Source organism: Ceratotherium simum, chromosome X (assembly GCF_057802395.1).
Source record: "Ceratotherium simum simum isolate JZ-2026a chromosome X, ASM5780239v1, whole genome shotgun sequence".
Lineage (NCBI taxonomy): Eukaryota > Metazoa > Chordata > Mammalia > Perissodactyla > Rhinocerotidae > Ceratotherium > Ceratotherium simum.
This window is the reverse complement of record NC_141940.1, coordinates 73,741,956-73,760,606: the sequence shown is the minus strand read 5'-3', so window position 1 is coordinate 73,760,606 and position 18,651 is coordinate 73,741,956. Positions and strand designations below refer to the sequence as shown.

Here is an 18,651-nt window from a genome sequence, read left to right as displayed (position 1 = left end):
CCTTTTTAATTGGGTTGCTTATCTTCTTCTTACTATTAAGTAGTAAGAATTTTTTTTATATATCTTGGATACTAGACACTTATCAAATATATAATTTTCAAATATTTTCTCTCATTCTTTGGGAGGATCCCATGGGTTGTATTTTCACTTTCTTGATGGTTTCATTTGAAGCAAAGATTTTTAATTTCATTGAAGCCCAATTTCATCTAATTTTCCTTTTTTGCTTGTGCTTTGGTGTCCTATCTAAGCACCCAAGGCTTCTTCAATTTCATTGTACCAATAAATTTCAAAAATAACTTTGTGAAACAACATAAGGCTACCAAATTTTAATTTACCCTCAAAAAAGGATATTTTTAAGTACTACTATCAGTTCCAGTTCCAGCCAAGATGGAGTATGACAACTATAGCCTTATCTTCCACATCCTCACAGAAAGATTGTAGTGAGGCATCAAAACACAGAGAAGTGAACTGTATGGGAGTGGTGAGTTTCCTGGGGTTTTTTTCTCTTTTATCTAATGGTATAGAAAGTTCATCTTCTGCCTAATCTCTGAATGAGGCCAAAAAAAAAAAAGTTTGGATGATTTTTTTTTTGGCCTGGAGAATTTTTAACAGGCTCTGCCTTCATGAAGATATGGAGTTCAAATTTATACTACTCACGTGGTCCCAAAACTGCCAAGCTGAAAAATCAAAATAAAAGTAGCCAAAAGAGTGATACCTTTTGGACATCTGGCTAAGGCAAATAGAAAGCTTCTTTGTAGGGCCATGCCCTCAATCCAGGTTGTACAGGATTCTAAAAGAATAACACTAAAGACAAACTAACAATCCAAAATTACAAAGCACAGCAGGAAATATTTCATACTAGCAAGTCAGGAGTACTATGAACAGCAGGATCAAATTGTTTCCAAGTAACTTGGCTGCATCTCATAATAAAGCTCAACAATATTTATAGTATTATAAAAATATCCAGCACCCAACAATGCAAAATTCACAATATTTGGCATCCAATGAAAGACTATGAGACCTGCAAAGAGGCAGAAAAACATGATCCATAATGGGGAGATAATCAATTGAAACTGACCCAGAAGTGACACAGATGTTAGAATTAGCAGAAAAGGACATTAAAAGAGTAAGTATGACTATACTTCATATGCTCAAAAAGTTAATCAGAGACATGGGAGATGTAAAAATGGCCCAAATCAAACCTCTAGAGATGAAAATTGCAAAATCTGAGATAAAAACTATATGAGATGGTGTCAGTCCATTCAGGCTGCTATAACAAAAATATCATAAAGTGGGTGGCTTATAAATGTCAAACATTTATTTCTCACAGTTCTGGAGGCGAGGAAGTCCAAGATCATGGTACCAGCAGATTCAGTGTCTGGTGAGAGCCCACTTCCTCATAGACAGCTGTCATCTCACTATAACCTCACATGGCAGAAGAGGTGAGCGAGTTCTCTCTGAGGCATCTTATATAAGGGCACTAATCCTAATCATGAAGATTCCACTCTCAGGATGTAATCACCTCCCAAAGGCCCCACCTCCTTATACCATCACCTTGGTGGTTAGGATTTCAATGTATGAAATTTGGGGGGACACAAATATTCAGCCTCTAGCAGGATCAACAGAAGATTAGACATTGCAGAACAAAAACTGATGAACTTAAAGTAATAGCAATACAAAACAGTCCAAAATAAAACAAAGGAAAAAAATCTTTTTAAATGAAAAGAGCAAAAGTGAACTGTGGGACAACTTCAAATAGTCTAATATATGAGTAGTTAAGAGTCCGAGGGAGCAAGCAGAAAAAGTGTTTGAAAAAATACTGGAACTTTCCAAATATAATGAAAACCATGATCCCAGAGATCCGAGAAGGTCAGAGAGCCCCAAGCACAAGAAACAAAGAAAATTACTTCAAAGTACATTATCATTAAATTGCTCAAAACCAGTGATAAAGAGAAAATCCAAAAATAAGCCAGAGAAAAAAAATGTTACATAAAAAAGAACAACAGTAAGGATTGCATCATATTTCTCATCAGAAACAATGCAATGGGAAGACCATGGAGCAACATCTTTAAAATTCTCAAAGAGAAAAAAAGCTGTCCATTTCAAATTCTTTGCCCAGAAAAAATATTAGTCAAAAACAAAGGGTGTACATCATACCCATTATATGCCTACTATCAGAAAAAAAGAAAATAACAAGTGTTGGCAAGGATGTGGAGAAATTGGAACCCTTGTGCATTGTTGATGGAAATGTAAAATGGTGTAGCTGCTATGGAAAACAGTATGGTAGTTCCTCAAAAAAATTAAAAATAGAATTGCCATATGATCCAGCAATTCTACTTCTGGATTTATACCCAAGAGAACTGAAAGCAGGAAATCAGATATTTGTACACCCACATTCACAGCAGCATTATTCACAATAGCCAAAGTTGAAAACAACCCACATGTCCATCGACAGATGAATGGAGAAATAAAATGTGGTATATACATACAATGGAATATTATTTAGCCTTAAAAAGGAAGGAAATTCTGACACGCTGTAACATGGATGAACCTTGAGGACATTTTGCTACGTGAAACACTCCAGTCACAAAAGGACAAATACTGTTTGATCTCACTTATATGAGGTATCTAGAGTAGTCAAATTCATAGAGACAGAAAGTAGAAGGGTGGTTACTAGGAACTAGAAGGAGGGAGGAATGGGGAGTTACTATTTAATGAGTACAGAATTTACATTTTGCAAGATGAAGAGTTCTGGAGATGGATGGTGCACAGTATGAATGTACTTAATACCACTGAATTGTACACTTAAAAATCGTTAAGATGGTAAATTCTATGTTATGAAAAATTAAAAAATAAGAAAACAGGAATGCCAATGTTAATATCAGACAAAATAGACAGTAGAGAAAAAAAATTACTAGGAACAGAGAGGGACATTATATAATGATAAAAGGGTCAATCTACCAAGAAGAAATGGTAACTCTAAATATCTATGCACCAAAGAAAAGAGCTGCAAAACTCTTGAAGTAAAAATTTATAGAAATAAAAGGGGAAATAAACAAATCCACAATTATAGTTAGAGACTTCAACACCACTACCTCAAAATTCATAGAATAACTAGACAAAAACTCAGCAAAGACATAGAAGAACTCAACAATATTATCAATCAACAGGATCTAATTGACATTTATAGAACACTCCACCCAAAAAGAGCTCTATACACATTTTTTTCCAGTGTCCACAGAACATTTACCAAAATATACTATATCCTGGGCCATTAAACAAACTCTGTTAAGAAGATGAAAGACAGACTACAGACTGGGAGAAAATATTTGCAAAGCACATATGTGACAAAGAACTCATCTAGAATATATAAGGAAGCCTCAAACTCAACAGCAAAAAGTTGAACAATCCAATTATAAAATGGACAAGAGATATGAGGAGACATTTCACCAAAGAGGAGCACATGCAAAGGTGTTCAACATTATTAGCCATTAGGAAAGTATGAATTAAAACCACTACATACCTATTAGAATAGCTAAAATATAAAAACATTGACAATACCAAATGCTGGCAAGAATGTAGAGAAACTGGAACTCTCATACATTGTTGGTGGGAATGCAAAATGGTACAGCCACTCTGGAAAACAGTTTGGCAATTTCTTAAAAATTAAATAGTTCAACAATTGCACATCTAGGCATTTATCCCAGGAAAATGAGAACTTATGTCCACACAAAAAACTATTCACAAATATTCATAGCAGCTTTATTTATAATAGCCAAACCTGAAAACAACCAATATTTCCTTTAATAGGTGAATAGTTAAACTGTGATACTATCCATAACACACACTACTCAGCAATGAAAGAAACCAACTATTGATACACACAAAGACTTGGATGGATTTCAAGGGCATTATGCTAAGTGAAAAAAGTCAATCTCAAAAGATCACAAACTATATGAATCCATTCAAATAATATTCTTGGAATGACAAAATTATAAAGATGAATAAGAGAACAGTGGTTGCAAGGGCTTAGAGATGGTGGGGGTGGAGCAGATATAAGTGTGAATATAAAGGGGTAGCATGAGGGAAATCTTTGGGGTAATGGAATAGTTCTGTGTCTTATTGTAGTGGTAGTTATATGAATCTACACATGGGATAAAATGACATAGAACTATACACACACATTGTACCAATGACAATTTGCTGTTTTTGATATAGCAATGTAGCAGGTAACCATTAGAGGAAACTTGGTGAAGGGTACATGGGACTTCTTTCTACTATTTTTCCCGGGGGGGTGTTAGAATTTTGTTCTGAATCCTAACCATTATTGCTTTTATTTTATTTTTTTACTTTTCTTCTTTATACTATTTTTGCAATGTTCTGTGAATCTATCAGTACTTCAAAATAAATTTTTTTTTAAAAAAAGAATGTGAAATAAAGACATTTTCAAACACACAAATGTTGAAATAAGTCATGACCAGTAGGCTAGCACTAATAGAAATGTTAAAAGATGTCTGTGATGATTAATTTTATGTGTCAACTTGACTGGGCCACAGGATACCCAGATATTTTGTCCAACATTATTCTGGGTCTTTCTGTGAGAGTGTTTCTGAATGAGATTAACATTTGAATCAGTAGACTGAGTAAAGTAGATGGCCCTTCATAATGTGAGTGGGCTTCATCCAATCAGTTCAAGGCCTGAACAGAACAAAAAAGGCTAACTTTCCCCTGAGTAAGAGAGAACTCTTCCTGACTGATGGCTTTTGAACTGAGACATTGGCTTGTTCCCGCCTTCCAACTGCAACTGAAACATTGGCTCTTCTTGGGTTTCAAGCCTGCCAGCCTTCGGATTGGAACTGTATCATTGGCTCTACTGGTTCTCAGGCCTTTGGACTCAGACTGGAAGTACAGCTATCCTGAGTACATCAGCTCTCCTGAGTCTTTAGCTTGCCAACTCACCTTGCAGATCTTGAGACTCACCAGCCTCCATAATTGCATGAGCCAATTCCTTATAATAAATCTCTCTCTCTCTCTGTATACAGAGATATATATATATATATATATATATATATACACAGATATATATATATATATATATATATCTATCTCCTACTGGCTCTGTTTCTCTGGAGAACCCCGACTAACACAATGTTCTTCAAGCAGAAGAAAAATAACATAAGATGGAAATTTGGATGTATACAAAGGAATAAAGATGACTTGAAATGGTAACTACATGTATAAATATACAAAATTTTTTCTTATTATTTACATCTCTTTTAAAAGAAAATTGATGATTTAAACAAAAATAATAAGATAGAATTGTGGATTTTATAACATATGTAAAAGTAAAATGCATGACTATGATAGCATAGATGCCAGGCTGGGAGCTACGATAGCATACTATTATGACATATGAAGGTAGATCAAGATAAAATATATAGTATAAACCCTAAAGAAACCACTAATGAGCCAACAAAAGAAATAAAATCAAATCTTAAAAATTACTCAAATAGTATGTGATGTGACAAGACCTCTCTAATTACTCTTCCTTTTCAAAATTTCCTTGGCTAGTCTCACTGTTTATTCCTCCAGAGGATCCTTAGAATCTTTTCATAATATTACAATATAAATTCTTCAGGAAGTTGGAATAAAAATTATATTGGACTCATAAATTATTTTGAAAAAAAAATAATCCAAAAGGCGGCAGAAAAAGAAGAAAAGGGGCATAAGGCATAGATGGGACAAATAGAAAATAAATAACAAAATGATAGACTCCAACTTAACCATATCAAGAATTGGATCAAATGTAAATATTCTAACCACCCCAATTAAAAGGCAGAGGTTGTCAGATTGGATTAAAAAAAAAGCAAGACCCAACTATACGCAGCTTATAAGAGACACACTTTAAACATAAAGACATAAACAGGAAAAAGGATGAAACAAGATACACCATGCTAACACTAGTCAAAAGAAAGCTGAAGTAACTATATTAATAAAAGACAAAGTAGACTTGAGAGCAAATAGAGTATATCCATACAATGAGATATTACTCAACAATAAGGGAATAAATTATGCATACGTATAACAACATGAATGAATCTCAGAATAATTATGCTGAGTGAAAGAAGCCATACAAAACAAGAGTAGATTTCCTATGATTCCATTTGTATACATTTCTAGTATACATTTCTAGAAAATGCAAACTGATCTATGGTGACAGAAAGCAGATCAGTTGTTATTTAAGGAAGAGTGGGAGAAAGGAGTGACAAAACGGCATGAGGAAACTTTGAGGAGCTATGTATATATTCACTAGCCTGATTGTGGTGATTGTTTCACAGGTACATACATATGTCAAAACTCATCAGATTTTATACTTTAAATATGTGCAGTTTACTGTATATCAATTATACCTCAATAAAACTGTTAAAAGATAATTAAGAAGAGTAATGAATTATAAATCAATGAAAAAATAGGAATATATAAACCCATATTGATAATAAATGAATAAGTCAATAAGTCAATAAATAAATAAATGGGAGAAAGGAGAGCTCTTGCTTACAGTAGAATGCTGAGTGCCAACTGGTAAATGTGGAAGGAGTGCTAAAATTCAAAAATGATCATTTGGCAACCAACCATCATAATTAAGATTGGTTCAAGCAAGAATGCAAATCTAAAGGGAAATTTTAATGAGAAGTAGGGTATGTGCATAATTATTAAGTCTCCCCACCAACTGTTTACTAGTTGCAAGGGAAAAATAGTAAATATACAGTGAATAAATTGGGCAACACCTTTGACCAGGTGATCAATATTAACATCACCAATGAGGAGCACGTGGATATCATGGGCCTCCAGATATAATGCCCTCAGAAGGGACACAATACCACTTATGTAGTACGTCTTCCAGTCACGAATGCATAACTTGAATCTAATCATAAAGAAACATAAGATAAACCTCAAATGAGGAACTTTCAGTTAAAACAAAGTGGGGAGCTACTGTATTCTTCCAAAATGTCAATGACACCAAAGTCAAAGAAAGGCTGTTGAAATAAATGCTCCAGATTACAGGAGACTAAAGAGACATGACACATAAATGCAATACCTGATCCTAGACTAATCCTATATTGCGGAGAAAAAATGCTATAAAGTTCAGTATTGAGGATATATAATATATATTGAGGGTATAATATATATTATATATCCTCAATAATATGGATATATTATGAATTATGTTCCCTAAATAATATGGAGGGAAAGAGTGAATGCACAAAATGTTAATAACAGGTGAATCTGGGTAAAGTATATACAGGTGTTCTTTGAACTATTCTTATTCTTGCAACTTTTCTGTAAGTTTGAAATTATCTCTAAACAAAACTTTTTTTTTTTTTTTTTGTGAGGAAGATCAGCCCTGAGCTAACATCCGTGCTAATCCTCCTCTTTTTGCTGAGGAAGACCGGCTCTGAGCTAACATCTATTGCCAATCCTCCTCCTTTTTTTTCCCCAAAGCCTCAGTAGATAGTTGTATGTCATAGTTGCACATCCTTCTACTTGCTGTATGTGGGACGCGGCCTCAGCATGGCCAGAGAAGCGGTGTGTCGGTGCGCACCCAGGATCCAAACCCAGGCTGCCAGTAGCAGAGCGTGCGCACTTAACCACTAAGCCATGGGGCTGGCTCTAAACAAAACTTTTTAAAGTGCATATTGCCACTGAAATCCTAGTGCACCCAATCAGCTATGTCCAGGATCAATAATTAGGCTATTAAATGTGATATGTCAGGAGCAATGCAGGTGAGCAATTATTGCTATAAAAACTGCAACTTCTGCATCCAGTGAACAAAGAGACATGCTGGGAAGAAGTCATATAGCTAGTATGCAACCTCCTCTGTTCTCTTGGTCCCTGGTTTTCATTTGCACTTGCATCTTAGCAAATACCAAAAAAAGGATGCAACTTTTGAAAATGTTCATGTCTATTAATATTTTTAAATTAAAAAAAAATTAATGTTAAAGAAGTTTTTCAGCCTTAAATAATCCCATCCATATGACATAAATTTCAAGAAAGTATAATTCAAGTAAATGGTCTGTTTGGGCAACTTAATATTCTGGTTAATTGAACTATTTATTTTCATGCTTCCAACCTTGTTGAAAAAAAATCTTTCTAAAATGTATCTGTACATTTAATTGCCTTATTAAAATACATTGATTTTAATTGAATCTCTTTTTAAATGGCCATCAGCCTATCAATGTTCCTTGTCCAGGAATGTAGAGGTATGTATGTGTATGTATGTACATATGTGTGTATATATATATATGTATGTATGTATGTAAGAGTATGAGCTGAAAGTGAACCACTGATGTTGTTTCTTAAACAAAATCCCATTATCTGCCTATTTTATCATCATTTCCTTCTTTATCCTATAAACTCATAGCAGAGAGAACTTTTTCTGTTTTGTACAAAAGAAAACTTTTTCAAAAATGTCTGTTGTCAAATAAGTATATTTTATTTTTCCTTTCTGTGTTGTAGAAGACATTGTAACAATCTGTTGTTAAAAAAAAAACAGGAATACTGAACCAAATGTCTAAACTGGATTTCAAAATGTGAATCAAAGCTTTAAAAAATTCATTAAGCTAATACTCAAAAGTAAAAACCTCTTATACCTTGTTTGCTAGGTTTATAGCGCTGAGAGCCTTATCATAATATTCTCTGTCGTCCCAATCCAGATAAGCAGTGGCTAGTAACCGTAGAACTTTAGCCTATAATTAAAAATAGAAAAAGCACAGAGCTGGGGGTTAAATTGCAATACAACAGCTGACTAGCACTTACACAGTGACAGGCATCTTCTCAAACATAAGTAGTCATTATGAAATAGCATTTCCTTAAGTAACCACATAGTCTTGGGCTATGTCTCATCATTATGCTACCCACATCAAATACTATTTAACAATTTTATAGTAATAGCTTATTTAAATTTAATATAATTGTGTTAATATAATTATTTTCTTAACAATGTTTTAGCACTAAAGTACTTTATCATCCCCACTTTAAAAATAAAGGAGGGCCGGCCAGGTGGCATAGTGGTTAAGCACATGTGCTTCGCTGCGGCGGCCCGGGGTTCGGATTCCGGGCACACACCAATGGACCGCTTGTCAAGCCATGCTGTGGCGGTGCCCCATATAAAGTGGAGGAAGACGGGCACAGATGTTAGCCCAGGGACAATCTTCCTCAGCAAAAGGAGGAGGATTGGCGACAGATGTTAGCTCAGGACTAATCTTCCTCACAAAAAAATAAAAAATAAAAAAAATAAAGGAAACTAAGTCACAGCAATATTTAATTTAATCATCTTAATACTTACTGTATATGTAGCATTGTATTAGGCTTCTATCAAAAAAGATAAATAGAAACACATAATCCCTCTCTCAAAGACTTTATAGCCTAGTTGAGATTAACCAATTAGACCAAGGGCACACATACCACCATTTCAGTAGGAACAGATATACTTTCCTATAGAGAAGATTTCTCCCAACTCAGCTAAGTTTTAAAATTAATAATGTATTACTGAATTAAGTTAGTTTCCCAGCCAGGTCTACATTGACAAGGGGAGTAACTCTAGTCAGCATGGACACATTTAACTACAGATTCACATATTGAAAGAAGGAGCCCTATTTCAATGAAGAATCTGCCTCTAAGTATAACGAGGACAGTAGGACCAGGCAAACGTTATCTTCTAACCTTTAAAAAAATATGTTAAGCACATTAGGGCTTGTGAATCTAGAGAAATGACAGGGTGTCATATCTCTGAGTTTCTTAATTCAAAAACTAAGATGGATCAAATAAGATGTGTATAATGCATTTAATATCATTTTTAGTATTGTAGAACAACTCTCAAACTTATAAACTCCCTCAGAGGACTTTTATGGAGTAAATATGACATCTCTGAGAAATACTGTAGCTATTTTGTAATAGTAAAAGGGTCAAATAGAAAGATATAACAAAATGGATGAATCTCAAAACTATTATGGTAAGCAAAAGAAGCCCGACATAAAACAGTACATACTGTATGATTCCACTTATACAAAGTTCAAGAAAAGCTGAAAATAAAGAGTAGAAATAGAAGTCAGAAGAGTGGTTTTATCTTGGGGGTAGGAATGGCTATTAACTGCAAAGGGGCCAAGGAAACTTTTGAAGGTGATGGAAATTTCTGTATCTTGATCTGTGTGGTAGTTACAAGACCATATAAATATATTAAAATTCATCAGGCTGTACACTTCAGATTTGTGCAATTTAGTATACAGTCATGCCCCGCATAACAACATTTTGGTTGATGACAGACCACATATACAGCGGTGCTCCCATAAGATTAGTACCATATAGCCTAGGTGTATAGTAAGCTATACCATCTAGGTTTGTGTAAGTACACTCTATGGTGCTCACACAACAATGAAATCCCCTAATGACACATTTCTCAGAACGTATCCCCATCGTTAAGTGATGCATGACTGTATATAAATTATACCTGTATAATTTATATACAGCTAGCATGAAAGAAAAACTACTCCATAAACTACTTCATAATCTTACCTCTCCATACTTCGCAATATGAATATTGCATTTCAATCATACTTAAATCCTGTCTTCTATCCTCATTTCCTCCTCCAGACATCTTCTCATCTAGATTCTTTGCCTGGTATCCCCTTTTCCCTTCCTTTTAACTGTATAGACTCCATCTACTTTTCAAGGCCTTTCTGCCAGAAGGCTTCTTCAACTACTCTAGTCCCTTGACATTCCCCTTTTGTGCATGCCCTTCTACATACTTCAGGTCAGTACCACACAGTTTATCATTTATTTTTCCCAAACATTTTCGCTTGCACCAGTTTTTTAAATCTATTTTTGGGGGTCGGCCTGCTGGCATAGTGGTTAAGTTCACATGCTCTGCTTTGGTGGCCCGTGGTTCGTGGGTTCAGATCCCAGGCGCAGACCTACACACTGCTCATCAAGCCATGCTGTGGGAGCGTCCCACATACAAAATAGAGGAAGACTGGCACAGATGTTAGCTCAGGTACAATCTTCCTCAAGCAAAAAGAGGGAGAATGGCAACAGATGTTAGCTCAGGGCCAGTCTTCCTCACTGAAAAAAAAAATCTATTTTTAAATTTTCAGTGAAGTATAAAATACATACAAAAAAGTTCAAAAATCTCAAGAGTACAGCTCTGAATTTTCACAAAGTAAACATGTATGCTAACAACATAGAAATCAAGAAACAGAGCATTAACAGCAACAGGCTCACCTCATGCTTCTTTTTCAGACATTATTCCAAACAAGGATAACCAATTACCTGACTTCCAACACCATATATTAGTTCTACCTGCTTTTGGCATTTACATTTATGGAATCATACAGTATGTACTACTATGTATCTTACTTTCTTTATTCAACATTATATGTGAGAATATTCATATCGTTGCAATTATTTTTTTTTGTTGTTAATTTTTTGTTTATTGCAGAAACATTGGTTTATAACATTGTAAAAGTTTCAGGTGTACATCATTGTACTTCTATTTCTGCATAGATTACATCAAGTTCACCACCAAAATACTAATTACAACCCATCACCACACACATGTGCCAAATTATCCCTTTCACCCTCCTCTCTCCCCCCATCCCCTCTGGTAACCACCAATCCAATCTCTGTCCCTATGTGTTTGATTATTGTTGTTATTATCTACTACTTAATGAAGGAAATCATACGGTATTTGACCTTCTCCCTCTGACTTATTTCACTTTGCATTATACCCTCAATGTCCATCCATGTTGTCACAAATGGCTGGATTTCATCGTTTCTTATGGCTGAGTAGTATTCCATTGTGTATATATACCACAGCTTCTTTATCCATTCGTCCCTTGATGGGCACTTAGGTTGCTTCCAAGTCTTGGCTATTGTGAATAACGCTGCAATGAACACATGGGTGCATGTACCTTTGCAAATTGGTGTTTTCAAGTTCTTTGGATAAATACCCAACAGTGGAATAGCTGGATAATATGGTAGTTCTATCCTTGATTTTTTGAGGAATCTCCATACTGTTTTCCATAGTGGCTGCACCAGTTTGCACTCCCACCAGCAGTGTATGAGAGTTCCCTTCTCTCCACATCCTCTCCAACACATGTTGTTTCCTGTCTTGTTAATTATAGCCATTCTGACGGGCGTCAGGTGATATCTCATTGTAGTTTTGATTTGCATTTCCCGGATAGTTAGTGATTTTGAACATCTTTTCATGTGTCTGTTGGCCATCTGTATATCTTCTTTGGAGAAATGTCTGTTCAGATCTTTTGCCCATTTTTTAATTGGGTTGGTAGTTTTTTTGTTGTTGAGATGCATGAGTTCTTTATATATTTTGGAGATTAAGCCCTTATCAGAAGTATGGTTTGCAAATATCTTCTCCCAATTGTTAGGTTGTCTTTTCGTTTTGTTGATGGTTTCCTTTGCTGTGCAGAAGCTTTTTAGTTTGATGTAGTCCCATTTGTTTATTTTTTCTATTGTTTCTCTTGCCCGGTCAGACGTGGTGTTTGAAAAGATGTTGCTAAGACCGATGTCGAAGAGCATACTGCCTATGTTTTCTTCTAGAAGTTTCATAGTTTCAGGTCTTACATTCAAGACTTTAATCCATTTGGAGTTAATTTTTGTGTATGGTGTAAGGTAAGGGTCTACTTTCATTTTTTTGCATGTGGCTATCCAGTTTTCCCAACACCATTTGTTGAAGAGACTTTCTTTTCCCCATTGTATGTTCTTGGCTTTTTTGTCAAAGATTAGCTGTCCATAGACGTGTGGGTTTATTTCTGGGCTTTCGATTCTATTCCATTGATCTGTGTGTCTGTTTTTGTGCCAGTACCATGCTATTTTGGTTACTATAGCTTTGTAGTATATTTTGAAATCAGGGAGTGTGATACCTCCAGCTTTGTTCTTTTCTCTCAGGATTTCATTAGCAATTCGGGGTCTTTTGTTGTTCCATATAAATTTTAGGATTCTTTGTTCTATTTCTGTGAAAAATGTTGTTGGAACTTTGATAGGGATTGCATTGAATCTATAGATGGCTTTAGGAAGTATGGACATCTTAACTATGTTAATTCTTCCAATCCAAGAGCACGGAATATCTTTCCATTTCTTTGTGTCTTCTTCAATTTCTTTCAGAAATGTTTTATAGTTTTTAGGTGTACAGATCTTTCACCTCTTTGGTTAAGTTTATTCCTAGGTATTTTATTCTTTTGTTGTAATTGTAAATGGGATGGTATTCTTAATTTCTCTTTCTGCTACTTCGTTGTTAGTGTACAGAAATGCAACTGATTTTTGTATGTTGATTTTGTATCCTGCAACTTTACCATAGTCGTTTATTACTTCTAAAAGTTTTCTGGTGGATTCTTTAGGGTTTTCTATATATAAAATCATGTCATCTGCAAATAGTGACAGTTTCACTTCTTCCTTTCCAATTTGGATCCCTTTTATTTCTTTCTCTTGCCTGATTGCTCTGGCTAGGACTTCCAATACTATGTTAAATAGGAGTGGTGACAGTGGGCATCCTTGTCTGGTTCCTGCTCTTAGAGGGATACTGTTCAGTTTTTCACCATTGAGGATGATATTAGCTGTGGGTTTCTCATATATGGCCTTTATTATGTTGAGGTACTTTCTTTCTATACCCATTTTATTCAGAGTTTTTATCATAAATGGATGCTGTATCTTGTCAAATGCTTTCTCTGCATCTATTGAGATGATCATGTGGTTTTTGTTCTTCATTTTATTAATGTGGTGTATTACGTTGATTGATTTGCGAATGTTAAACCATCCCTGCATACCTGGAATAAATCCCACTTGGTCATGGTTATAATATTCTTAACGTATTGTTGTATGCAATTTGCTAGTATTTTGTTGAGGATTTTTGCATCGATGTTCATCAGTGATATTGGCCTGTAATTTTCTTTTTTTGTGTTGTCCTTGTCTGGTTTTGGTATCAGGGTAATGTCAGCTTCGTAGAATGAGTTAGGGAGCTTCCCCCCCTCCTCAATTTTTTGGAAGAGTTTGAGAAGGATAGGTATTAAGTCTTCATTGAATGTTTGGTAGAATTCACCAGGGAAGCCGTCTGGTCCTGGACTTTTATTTTTGGGGAGGTTTTTGATTACTGTTTCGATCTCCTTACTGGTGATTGGTCTATTCAAATTCTCTACTTCTTCTTGATCCAGTTTTGGAAGGTTGTATGATTCTAAAAATTTATCCATTTCTTCCAGATTGTCGAATTGGTTGGCATATAGCTTTTCATAGTATTCTCTTATAATCTTTTGTATTTCTGAAGTGTCTGTTGTAACCTCTCCCTTTCATTTCTGATTTTACTTATTTGTGCCTTCTCTTTTTTCTTGGTGAGTCTAGCTAAAGGTTTGTCAATTTTGTTGATCTTTTCAAAGAACCAGCTCTTGGTTTTATTAATTTTTTCTATTGTTTTTGGTCTCTATTTCATTTATTTCTGCTCTGATTTTTATTATTTCCCTTCTTCTACTGATTTTGGGCTTTCTTTGTTCTTCTTTTTCCAGTTCCTTCAGGTGCATTGTTAGATTGTTTATTTGAGATTTTTCTTGTTTGTTGAGATAGGCCTGTATCGCTATAAACTTCCCTCTTAGAACCGCTTTTGCTGTATCCCATAAATTCTGGCATGTCGTATTTTCATTTTCATTTGTCTCCAGGTATTTTTTGATTTCTTCTTTGATTTCTTCGTTAACCCAGTCGTTGTTCAGTAGCATTTTGTTTAATCTCCATGTATTTGTGGCTTTTCTGATTTTCTTCCTATAGTTGATTTCTAGTTTCATACCGTTGTGGTCAGAAAAAGATGCTTGGTATTATTTCAATCTTCTTAAATTTATGGAGACTTGTTTTGTGGCCTAATATGTGATCAATCCTGGAGAATGTTCCATGTGCATTTGAAAAGAACGTGTATTCTTCGGTTTTTGGATGGAATGCTCTGTATATATCTACTAGGTCCATCTGTTGTAGTGTGTCGTTTAAGGCCAATGTTTCCTTATTGATCTTCTGTTTGGATGATCTATCCGTTGGTGTAAGTGGAGTGTTAAAGTCCCCTACTATTATTGTGTTACTGTCTATTTCTGTTTTTATGTCTGTTAATAATTGCTTTATATATTTGGGTGCACCTACATTGGGTGCGTAGATATTTACAAGTGTTATATCCTCTTGTTGGATTGTTCCCTTGATCATTATGTAATGCCCTTCTTTGTCACTTTTTACAGTTTTTGTTTTAAAGTCTATTTTGTCTGATATGAGTACTGCTACCCCTGCTTTCTTTTCATTGCCATTTGCGTGGAGTATCTTTTTCCATCCCTTCACTTTCAGTTTGTGAGTGTCTTTAGGTCTGAAGTGTGTCTCTTGTATGCAGCATATATATGGGTCTTGTTTTTTTATCCAGTCAGCCACCCTATGCCTTTTAATTGGAGCATTTAGTCCATTGACGTTTAAAGTAGCTATTGATAAGTATGTACTTACTGCCATTTTTTAACTTTTTTTTTTTCTCAGTGTTTTAGTAGTCCTTTTCTGTTCCTTACTTCTTCTATACAGAATTGATGGTCACTTTAGTTTGACCTCTGTCTGACAGCTGTACTCTTTAACTCCCCTCCTCCCTCCTTTTATGTTTTTAATATCATATCTAACCTCTTTTTTGTGCATTTGTATCGATTACGTCCTAATCATGGAAATAGATAATTTTTCCTATTTGTGGTCTTCTCTTTTCCCCTTAAATCAGTCCCTTTAACATTTCTTGTAGCACTGGTTTCTTGGTGACAAACTCCTTTAATTTTTGCTTATCTGGGAAAATTTTGATCTCTCCTTCCATTATGAATGATAACCTTGCTGGGTAGAGTATTCTTGGCTGTAAGTTTTTTCCTTTTAGCACTTTAAATATATCGTGCCATTCTCTTCTAGCCTGTAAGGTTTCTGCAGAGAAGTCAGCTGATAGCCTTATGGGGTTTCCTTTGTATGTAACTTGACATTCTCTTGCGGCTTTTAGGATTCTCTCTTTATCTTTAATTCTGGACATTTTGATTATGAGTTGTCTTGGTGTGGGCCTCTTTGGGTTTATCTTGTTTGGGGCTCTCTGTGCTTCCTGTACCTGGATGTCTGTTTCCTTCCTTAGGTTAGGGAAGTTTTCATCTATTATTTCTTGAAATAGATTCTCTGCCCCCTTGTCTCGCTCTTCTCCTCCGGGACACCTACAACACGGATGTTAGTGCGCTTGATGCTGTCCCAGAGGTCCCTTAGACTGTCCTCACTCTTTTTAATTCTTTTCTCTTTTACCTGTTCACCTTGGGTAATTTCTTCTAGTCTTTCTTCCAGCTCACAGATCCGTTCTTCTGTATCCTCTACTCTGCTTTTGAGTCCCTCTAATGAATTTTTCATTTCCAGTATTGTATTCTTCATTTCTGATTGGTTCTTTTTTACATCTTCCATTTCTTTGTTGACATTCTCACTGAGTTCATCTATTCTTCTCCCCAGATCAGTGAGCATCCTTAACACTCTTAGTTTGAACTCTCTGTCGGGTAGGTTGCTCATTTCTGTTTCACTTAGTTCCTTTTCTGGGGTTTTGTCCTGTTCCCTTACTTGGAACGTACTCTTTTGCCTCCTCATTTTGCCTCTTTCCCTGTGCTTGTGTCTACGTATTAGGTAGGTCAGCTACATCTCCTGCTCTTGGATAGGTGACCTTATGTAAGTGATGCCTTAGGAAGCTTCCAGTGTGCTTCCCTCAGTTCTCAATGTTCCAGGGGTGGCCCCTATGTGGGCTACGTGTGTCCTTCTATTGTGGCCTCTTAGCTCTCCCTCTAGGCGCCCAGGGAGGCTGAATTATGCTCCTGGCCAGCTGTCATAATGCTCAGATGCTTGTAGTTGTTGTGGGCCCTTCAGTCTCTTTATCAGGTGTGGGGCACCCCAGTACAGTTGGCTGTAAGTTCTAATACCACATTTGTGTTGCAGTATTTCTTTTAAGTGAGTAGGCCCCCAGCGTGGGAGGTTGTTAGGCTCAGGGCCTTACAATTGTTGCAAGCCTCTACCCTATTATGTCTCTTGTCGGCTCTCTGAGGATTGCAGCTGGGTGGGGCTGGCCTCAGGCACAGGAGCACCCAATTGTTCCAGGCTTTGGAAGGTGGGGCAAACCTCCTATGTGGGTCTTTGAGAAGCACAAGTCTTCTGCAGCTGACAAGCCCTGTTGCCTACAGGTCCACACACACAGTCAACACAGTCAACACAGTCCTGCCCCATGTGAGTGCCCCGACCTCCCCAAGCTGACCCAGTCTCTCCACCGCGGGAGCCCCACACACTCTGCCACCGCCCCACACTCTCCACCTGCTCCTTGTGCACACCCTGCCCCGCTCGAGTCGGCTCAGTTGCCAGGCTGTAGAGAATCCAGTCACCAATCTATGCAGGCCCACACGTTGCCTGAGGGCTTGTTGTTGGGTGGGTACAGTCTCTAGGGTGGGCTGCCTGCCCTGGCTGAGCTGGATTAAATCGGTGCTGTAGCGGGTGGAGCAGACCATGGGCTAGCTGGCCTCAGGGAGAACTCCAATGGCGTCTGTGTCAGCACGCCCACACCAGGCCACAACAATGGCTGCCGCCAATGTCCCAGTCCCTGGAGAGGTCTCACCCCTCACTGAGATGCACTCAGGGCCTATTAGGTGAGTCTCTTGTCACCAAAGCACTGTGCACCTTTCTTTCTGGTGATTTTAGGATGCTTTCTGGAACGGGTGAGTTTGTGTGCGGGCCCTTTAAGAGCCAGTTTTAGTTTCTTTGTGAACCGGGTTTTCTGGGGGTGCTCCCCAATGTTTCAGTAGCAGGCAAAGTCAGATATTATGCCACTGGTATCGATTGTGCTGGGTCCACAAAATGCCCACAGCAGGGGCGCTCCCCGGCTCAGGGCCCCGCGCCTCCAGGGAGGGCTGCGTACCTGTGAGCTGCTCCTGTCGGCCGTGAAGCTGGCGGCTTGTGAAGGTGGTGTTTTTCCTCTCCTGAAGGGAGTCTCGGCCTCTTCTACCCCAGTTAGGATTGTCCGTTGTTGTAGGAGTTCCTCTTATCCAGTTTTCAGTTCTGTCTCAGGGGTAATTTTTCCACGAGTAGTTGTAAATTGGCTGTGTCCACGGGAGGAAGTGAGTTCAGAGTCTGCCTACGCCGCCATCTTGACTCTCATCTATTGTTGCAATTATTGTAGCTCATTTATTCTCATTGCTACATAATATTCCCTTATGTGACACCATGACAATATATTTTTTTATTATTTTTAATTTTGATAAAATACACATAACATAAAATTGACCATCTTAACCATTTTTAAGTGTATGGTTCAATAGTATTAGGTATATTTACATTGTTATGCAACCATCATCACCATACATCTTCCAGAATTCTTTTAATCTTGCAACACTGAAACTCTGTACCCATTAAACAACAGCTACTCATGTTCACCTCCCTCCAAACCCCTGCAACCACCTTCTACTTTCTGCCTCTATGAATTTGACTATTTAAGGTACCTCATTTAATTGGAATCCTATAGTATTTGTCTTTTTGTGACTGGTTTATTTCACTTAGCATAACATCCTCAAGGTTTACCTATGTTATAGCATCTGTGAG

At 36.8% G+C, this 18,651-nt stretch overlaps 1 protein-coding gene across 9 annotated transcripts in view; it reads right to left on the bottom strand.

The window, feature by feature from the left end:
* TEX11 (testis expressed 11) overlaps nt 1-18,651 on the bottom strand; it is a 372,335-nt gene that overhangs the window by 213,799 nt on the left and 139,885 nt on the right. For all 9 annotated transcript variants that reach the window (XR_015550362.1, XM_087426479.1, XM_087426478.1 and 6 more), the window contains one exon: nt 8,652-8,747. Coding sequence is in view for 8 of the 9 variants with exons in the window: in XM_087426479.1 (XP_087282605.1) it covers nt 8,652-8,747 (96 nt within the window). In the remaining variant the exon portion in view is untranslated. The remainder of the gene's footprint in view (nt 1-8,651; nt 8,748-18,651) is intronic.